Source organism: Hipposideros armiger, unplaced genomic scaffold (assembly GCF_001890085.2).
Source record: "Hipposideros armiger isolate ML-2016 unplaced genomic scaffold, ASM189008v1 scaffold_71, whole genome shotgun sequence".
NCBI lineage: Eukaryota > Metazoa > Chordata > Mammalia > Chiroptera > Hipposideridae > Hipposideros > Hipposideros armiger.
In genome coordinates, this window is record NW_017731421.1 from 1,380,173 (window position 1) to 1,388,474 (window position 8,302).

The following is an 8,302-nucleotide window of genomic DNA, read 5'->3' on the forward strand; positions in this document are numbered from 1 at the left end:
CATGGCCCAGTCCAGTTGACACATAAATTGAGCCACCACAGTCCTCCCACTGTTACTGGTCTACAGCAAAATGAGTATGGAATTTGAGAGTAGTCATTTAGAATCTTCTAGAGCAAGTGGACATGCATCAAGCATGTGATCAGTAGACTTGTTTTGATGAACAAGATATAGATGAATTTGTTGAATTCAAGTGATAACTTGCATGGGGGGGAAGGGGCAAGCAATGTACTAGGCATGCATAGTAGGGCCAAATTTTTATCCACGGTGGATTGAGGGGGGGGGCTTTACTCACCACCGTTGGTTTGAGAAATACTGGTGTGGACATAGTTGTCGTCACAGGCCACACATCCGTTGTGATGGGCTTTATAATGGCGATCTGTGCACAAAGTGTTCCTGGGAGAGACCAGAGCCCTGACGACATCACACAGAAGTGCCGAACACACCTGGTGGCCGGCCTTTTGCTGTCCGTCCCCCCCCCACCCCCCACCCAGAAGGCTAGGAGAAGCAGGAACAAAGCGGTCAGGAAACAGAGAGACGAGTAGTCCAGGAACAAAGGTGAGAGTCAGCGTGAATGAAAGTAGGATGCGCTGTGAACATGGCAGAGCCATGGGCCCCATTTGTGTCGCCTTCTGTCCCTGCAGCACTGGGATCAGTCAGCCAGGTTAGAGACACAGGGCCCATCTGTACCGTGGCTGGAAAGTTAGGGATGAAAGGAGCCCAGAGCACATCTCCACCCTGCCTTTCTGAAGTAAGAGCTGGCCGAGGAAGCAGAAGCGGCCAGCTCAAGATTAGGTACGTTTTCTTTTTTTTTTTCATTATTTTTTTTTATTGTGAAATACACATTTTAAAAAATTAGTTTCAGCTGTACAACACAGTGCAATAGTTATATTTTTTACCCCTCGAAGTGACAACCCCCCAAGATCAGGTACCTTTAAAACAAACACACAAACCAGAAATTAGGATTCTGCTATTGACTGAGCGTTTCTTAGGAGCGAGGCACGGGGCACAGCACAAGTGTTGCCCTTCCCAACATGGGTTCCCCTCTTTGAGGACTTGCGTTTATTATTTTGTGTGTCTTTATTGGTGACAAACCTACAGAGTTTTAAAGTGCAGACAACCCCTGGAGGCCTTTGAGAGCTCAGTTTGGTTAAAACCATTTGGGGTCTGAGAAGGGGAGAAATGGATACGGGATGTTGATAACATTCCCCCTCCAGTACCCCTGGAATCATGATTAGTTATGCCTTTATTTATAAGTCCATTGGCAAAGAATTATAATTTACTTCCTCACCAACATGTAAAATGTAGGGCTTTCTAGAGAGGAGCTAGGGGAGGTGATCAGGCCACTGTGGGAAGCCTGCCTCCTCCTCCATGTTACCTCTAGATGAACTTTGACCTGCCTAATTCTGAAGGCAAGATGGTTCAGAGGCCACCTATCAAAGTATGCCAAGGTTTGTTGACCACTTGCACCCACATACATACCACTCGGAGAACAGCCCTGCATTTAGAAAATGTCCAGCCTTTAACATCATCAACTCGTTTTAGCTATAATATCACCACCCCCATTGGGAAGGTGGAGGAATTTCCTGAGTCTGAGCGCCTCGCAGTGAGAGAGACAGTGCTCAGTGCTTTTCATTTTGGTTTCTTTCTGAAGCCTCGCATCACCCGTGACCCCTCACACTGGGCAGCCTGTTCCCATTTCACAGAAAGGAATACTGATGCTCAGGGTATTGAAGGAAGCCCTCCGAGGAACAAACTTATGGGTCCTGTTTGTTAATTTTGCAGAGATTCTGGGATCCCCCTGGTGGGCTTCCAGAGTTTCCTGGGTTCCTTCCCAAATGTTCCAGAATCCAAGCATGAGAAAGAAGGTCCCCGGGGGCCCCAGAGCACCTGTATCTCTTAACTCACCTCGATTCTAATCCCGCTGCACCATAATGGGAACACAGTTTAAGCTTGTAGAGTTGCAGTTTCCTCATCCGTAATAGGGACACTGACTGCCACCTGCTTGTGCTGTGAAGTACCCAGCACGGCACAGGGACATGGCAGGTGCTACACAAAGCATGCCTGCCCACTGCCAGAGCCAGGCGCTGATCCTTTCCTACCCTGAGCTCCAAGGATTGATGCCAGTTGCGAAAACACAATTGCTGTTCGCTGCTTATTCTTTTTCATTCTCGGTGAAACTAATTTGATTTGACCAAACAGGGAGACTGGTTTCAACAGCCTGAGTCGGAGCTCGTAATTGGCTAGCTTAGCGACAGTGCGGCCCTAATCAACCTGTGTGATTTCGCGCGTCCCCACACACTCGGCTTGGCCTTTGATCTGGGGCCCTGGGCAGTGGAATTCAGTGATTCAGATATGCTGCCTTGATAGGTGAGGACCAGGAGCTCTTGAGTTTAACCCTGAGGTGATTAAGAGGGGAAAAAAGGGAGTCGTGTTTGCCAAGGGCCCAGAGACACATCAAAAAGCCCTGGGCAGAGGCAGTACAGCACGCAGCATGGGTGAAACCTGCGGGGTGTCATTCACCACGTCCTTTGATCCTCAAGTTTTGTGAGTCACACAGACTCTCTGGGACAGTTTGGAAGCTCAGTGGGGTCTGGGCAGGAAGGAGAAAAACTCCAAGTGTGAAACTAGAGGAGTGTTTTCTGGCAGGCGGCTGAGAGGGTAATTTGCAGGAGATATAATTTTTTTTCTTGATCATCTCTGAGGCAGCCTCTAGGTAGCCGGATAGCTGGATCCAGGATTTCTGCAGCGTGGGAACAGAGGGACAACAGCTTTTGGCGTGTTTTATGTCGCTGGGGCTCCTCAACAATAGGCATGCATTGAGTGCCTACTGTATACAAGGAAGTGTGCTATGTAACCATCCTTGGGAGATCGGTTTTTACATTAATAGTTTTTTTTTAATTCGTGGCACTCCATATAGCCTATTATGAAACTGCATTTAAATAGGAAGTATACAGTCTTGGGCATAAGAAGGACCTGGGGAGAAGTCTGACACCACTACTTTCTGGCTGTGTGATCTGGAGAGACCTGCTTACCCTCTCTGTGTATGACCGTTAAATGGAGTATTGCTGGCACCCAGTTTAATGGTAACTACTTTTCTGGGAAAACTTGGAGATTGATGACACTCCGACTTTTGTCTTCTTTCTTGCCCTTAATTATTTTACTCTTGGCATGGGCACATGCATCCACCCTCCGAGCATTTCTCAGATATTAGGACATGTTACCACAAAGATAAGTAAGATCCAGGCTTTGTCCTTATTGAACTCCCCATCTTCATAGGAAACATTTGACAAAACAATTTACGTAATACAGTAAGACAGGTACATGTTTTGTTTATTCTTTTTTTTGTAGCACTTATGTACAAAATACTCTTGGAATATGCTGAAGGATATTTTGTTGGAATTTGAAGGAGGCTTCCCCTGGGAGGTGGTGCTTTTGAAACAGCGTTTTGACGGATGAATAGGAGTTCACATAGGAAGAACTGAATAAACTGAGTCATTTTTAATATTTTGGGGTTTTTTTTTTTACTTTCTTTTTTGCTCTTCCATTTCCTCCCGCCCCTGTCCCCTCCCTGCCCCGTCTCCTCCTCCTCCTCCTCCTGGTCCTGGTCCTTTTCCCTCTCCTTCATATCCATAATGCTTTTGATAACAAAAATATATCTAATAACATGCCAAGTAGGGAAGAGAAGACAGTGCATTTAATTAGGAAACATTATATTATAATCGTCTTCTCTAAACAGCATGTTGGTTTTTATCACCGTAATAAGTCATTCTGTTCTCAACTTTGCTCCCAATTCAGTCTGGATGCGTTTATTTGTGATTCACTTCCCATCTGCTTTCCCTTGTAAAGGGGATTGTGAGAAGAGCCTGTCTGTGTTAGCAGTGCATGTCGGGGTACGTGGAGGGGCTGGGGTGTGTCTCATGCCTGGCTAACTCTTGCCTGGTCTTTCCACTCCCTCAGATGGGAAGCCAGTGTCTCTGTCCCCGCTGGAGTCCCAGCCACACAGTCCCCGGTACACGGCCTCCAGCCAGCGGGAGCGGGAGAGCCTGGAGGTGCGCGTGCGCGAGGTGGAGGAGGAGAACCGCGCCCTCCGCCGGCAGCTCAGCCTGGCCCAGGGCCGGGCTCCAGGCCATCGCCGGGGCAACCACTCGAAGACCTACTCCATGGAGGAGGGAACAGGGGACAGCGAGAACCTTCGCGCCGGCATCGTGGCGGGCAACAGCTCCGAGTGTGGACAGCAGCCGGTCGTGGAAAAGTGTGAGGTAAAGAACGCCTGGAGTCCCACTGCCCCCGCCCCTTGCCAGTGCCACCTGGAGGCACCGCCAGGTGCCTAGAAGGAGCTTGCATTCTTGGCTCAGGCCTGGGTGTGAATCTGACATGGCCACTGCTTTTGCTGTATGGCCTGAGGAATCGTTTAGCCTCTCTGAGCCTCAGTTTTGGCATCTTAAACATGGGGATAAAATAAGTCTTGCATCATAGGGATGCTGAGAGGAGCGAACTCATGGAGCGTACTGCTTGTTTCTTTTGTGGTTCATTTGGAATTTGGACATGCTCAGGGTTTCCACACCTCAGGGTCATCCTGGGGAGCCCTGTTTCTTAGACTGCAGAGTGATTGTGGCCCCTGGAGTTGTGGCCCCACTGGGCAGTTCCCTCCGGCCTCATTCTCGTTTTATGAACAGCTTCTGAAATTCAGAACCAGAGACTTGTTGCTTATCTAAGACAGTGATTTGAACTTTTATGGCTTAATATCTTTCCCTCCTCCTTTTAGAATATGCTTTATTTTTTTTTAGTAATGCCTTAGACATTTGGAAAACTTACCTACCCCCTCTTCCCATAGCCCCCACCCCTCTCAGCAGTGCTTATGTGGGTACTGAACACACATATTCTCTCTCTCTCTCTCTCTCTCTCTCTCTCTCTCTCTCTCTCATTCATTTCCTGCTTCCTCCAGTTTCTACGGACAGGAATGACAGCATCCCTGTTAAGACCAAGGCCTTTTGAGACACACAAGCCCCAGTTCCTAGCTCAGCTCTGGTGGTTTCTTCTACGAGTGCTTGAGCAAGTTACCTAACTTCTCAGAATGTCAGATGTCTCACCAGTAAACTTGAGAACACGCTATCTGCTTTGCGGAATAATTGTGAGAATTAAATGGGACGGCCATATAAAGCCACAAATAGTACCTGGTACATAGTATTTTTCAATTATGGGCAGCCTTTATTATTTTTCGTTAGATACACGTATTACCTGCTGTTCATTTCATTTCCTGGCCACATTCTCAGAATGTTAGACTTCCAACTCCCTAAAGAGAAAACACTTTGCAGACTGTAATCTGCTATTTACATGAATGGGATTATTACTAACTCTGGTGATCCTAGACTGCCTGTCACGAGGTAATATAGCTGGGGCTTATTGAGCGATGCAGTCTCGGTTCTAGGGAAGGTCAGTGGTGAGTGAGGAGACTTCAGACTGAAAAAGGCAGGGAGAGCCCTGCGGATCGTAGGGATTCTCGTGGTTTCTCAAGCCTGGTTGAAGTGTGGCGTGGTGGAGAGGTTGGAGAAGGGTAGATGGAGGCCAGCCATTCAGGAATGTATGTGTGAGCAGGAAAAGTATGAACAAAGCATTGTCATAGCAGGAAAGAATCCAGGACACGGTGAGACGGTCCGTGAGGCAAGCACAGAGAACCTGGGCAGCGAGGGGCTGCACTGCATTATCAGTCATTCAACAGCTATTTAGTGGGCCTCTGTCATGCATCTCACACTGTTCCCTGTGCTGGGAAATGCGAGTGAACGAAGCAAAACCTTACTCCCTTTCTTCTGGTTCATGCATTCTGAGGTGAGACTTGGAGGAAGAGATGACAAACAAATAGAGAAGTGCAAATATCAGGAGGTTTATTCAGCCCCGACTCCATGCCAGGTCTAATCTCATTTAATCTTCCATGACCACTGACTGTGGCCTGTATTATTGAACATCTCTATTTTATGTCTTTGAAAATGTGGACTCAACAATGTTAACAGATTCCCTTGGTGTAGGCTTGTCTGGGGAGAACTCTAATTTGGGGGCCTTCTATTCTTGCCTGGGAAAAGGTTTGTTTGACTTATTGCAAATTCTCTGCTCTCAGGTTGTGGTCATGGTGTCAGTTTGGAGTGAGTGATGGAGCCCTGCAAACGAGGTGGGAATGCCCAAAGGGAGTATTTTTTTCCCCCTGAGTGTATTTACATTATCATGACTCAGGCCTACTTAATGAAGAATCGAGAAGGTGACAAGTAGAAAAGGAAGAGGGAAAAGAAAAGGGGAGGGGGACAAGTGTAACGGAGAAAATGGCTTTGCGTCTTATTTCCCTTTATGTTTACGAAATCTGGAGGCCTTTGGTGTAGGGATATCAGTGTTGGGGATGCAGGCTTCCTTTATCTTTCACTCAGACTGCTTGACTGCCAGTCTCAAGGTCACCTCAGCCCATAGTGACTGGACCGTGAGATGACAGAGCTTGTCATGTCATTCACACTGCAGCTGGTTGGAAGGGAGCGGCGTTAAAGTGGGGCGCCTCACCTTCCTTTAAGAACATGTCTTATAAAGTTCACGGGAAGCTTCTTTTAGAACCCTCGGGCACCACTTTGTTGCAAGTAGCTGCCACATAGCTGCAAGGGAGCCTGGAAAAGATAGGTTTTATTCAAGGAAGTCATGTTCTCTCCTAACAGGTTGCATTTCTGCTACTGGAGAGAACAGATATTACAGTTACAGTGAACATTCTGTCCCTGGGTGGTTCCCAAACTTGGTTGTGCATTAGAATTATGTATCAAAAACGCAAAATCATGGAACCCACCCCAGACCTGCTAATTGAGAATCTCTGGGAATAGGTCCCAAGAATAAATATAAGTGTTAAAAAAAAAATCTATCCAAGTGGTTCTGAGACAATGGAGACTATTTGGAAACCACTGCTTGAATGTACAACATAAGCAAATAATGGGGTTCTCTTTGTCCCTGAGCTCTTTGAAAGATAGTGTGGCAAAAGAGGAATTCAGATCTTCAGGTTATTACTACAGCTTATTGTTTAGTCTTTTGACTTGTACCTGAGAATTAGATTTCACTCGTTTTTCTCTTTCTCTGCATTAATTGATAATGTTACTTCTTAAACCCTTAAAAAGTGATTTTTGGTAAAAAAAAAAATTGTCTATGAAGAACCCCTGGTCCCATTCAGATCTTCTGTAGATAAATTTGAACATCACGATCTGCTGGCATCTACTTTGGGTGCACATTTACCTTGAGCTGCTGCCTTCATACCCATTTGCCATATACTGCTTCTGTCTCCATCATTTGGTGTCTGTAAAGATTTTAGGAAAAAAGCCATAGAGGCAAACAAGAAATGCCAGTCAATGGAGAGTCAAAATAGAAGCCTCCCTTCATGGTGACACTTGGTGGTTACAAGTGCTGAAGCTACTCTTGACACGCTGTCAGTTGCAGGGCCTCCTAACCAGGGACGTCACCCTCATCTCTTGTTGCACTGAAACTTCTCAGGGGTATGACAAGTATTTCTGAAACCTCTTCTGTAATGATGCCCAGGCTGTCAGCTGAGATATCTGGTGATAGAAACAACGGGCCCTCGCCAGTCCTTGTGCCCTCTTATCATTCCCTAATTATGTGCTTTTCAAGTAGCTGCCCATCTTATCTTTGCATTGCTGTTGTCAGGGCACTGCTGCTTCTGTGAGGGGCTGGTTTTTGTGTGCCTTAAGACTGTGAGCAGAATGATTCTCTGTAATCTCTACTTGTGCCTTTGTGTGTACAGATATATGTCTTTTTCTCTCATATCTGGTTCTGGCCTACTTTGGGGGCCAGCGATGGTACAGCAGAAAAATCACTGGAATTGGAGTCAGAATTCCTGACCAGGAATCGTTGCTTTGCCACTCATTTGTCATGTGACCTCGGGCAACTCAGGCACTCCCTTGGAGTCTGTTTCATCATTATAAAATGAGAATTTTTTTGCCAGTGCAATTGTGAGGATGAAATGAGACAGCTGGTGGGAAACTAACTCTATAGGAGTGTCACATATACTTATTATGGATATTACAGTTCCCTATTGCTATCTAACGAGTCACCTGAAATGCAGCGACTTCAAACACCAGTCGTTTTATTAGCTCTCATAGTTTCTGTGGGTCAAGGGTGTGGGAGGGACTTCGCTGAGTCGTTCTAGTTTGGGTGCCCTCGCACAGTTGTCCTTAGGTTGTGGCTGGAGCTGGAACAGGGCAGGGCTGGAGCAGCGGGGTCTGGCCAGTGCCTCTTTCCCGTTGTACACTCCAGGCCTTGCCACGTGATC

At 46.8% G+C, this 8,302-nt stretch overlaps 1 protein-coding gene across 1 annotated transcript in view; it reads left to right on the forward strand.

Moving 5' to 3' along the window:
* LARGE1 (LARGE xylosyl- and glucuronyltransferase 1) overlaps window positions 1-8,302 on the forward strand; it is a 491,262-nt gene that overhangs the window by 208,006 nt on the left and 274,954 nt on the right. The window contains exon 3 of the mRNA XM_019642580.1: window positions 3,958-4,259. Within this exon, the coding sequence (XP_019498125.1) occupies window positions 3,958-4,259 (302 nt within the window). The remainder of the gene's footprint in view (window positions 1-3,957; window positions 4,260-8,302) is intronic.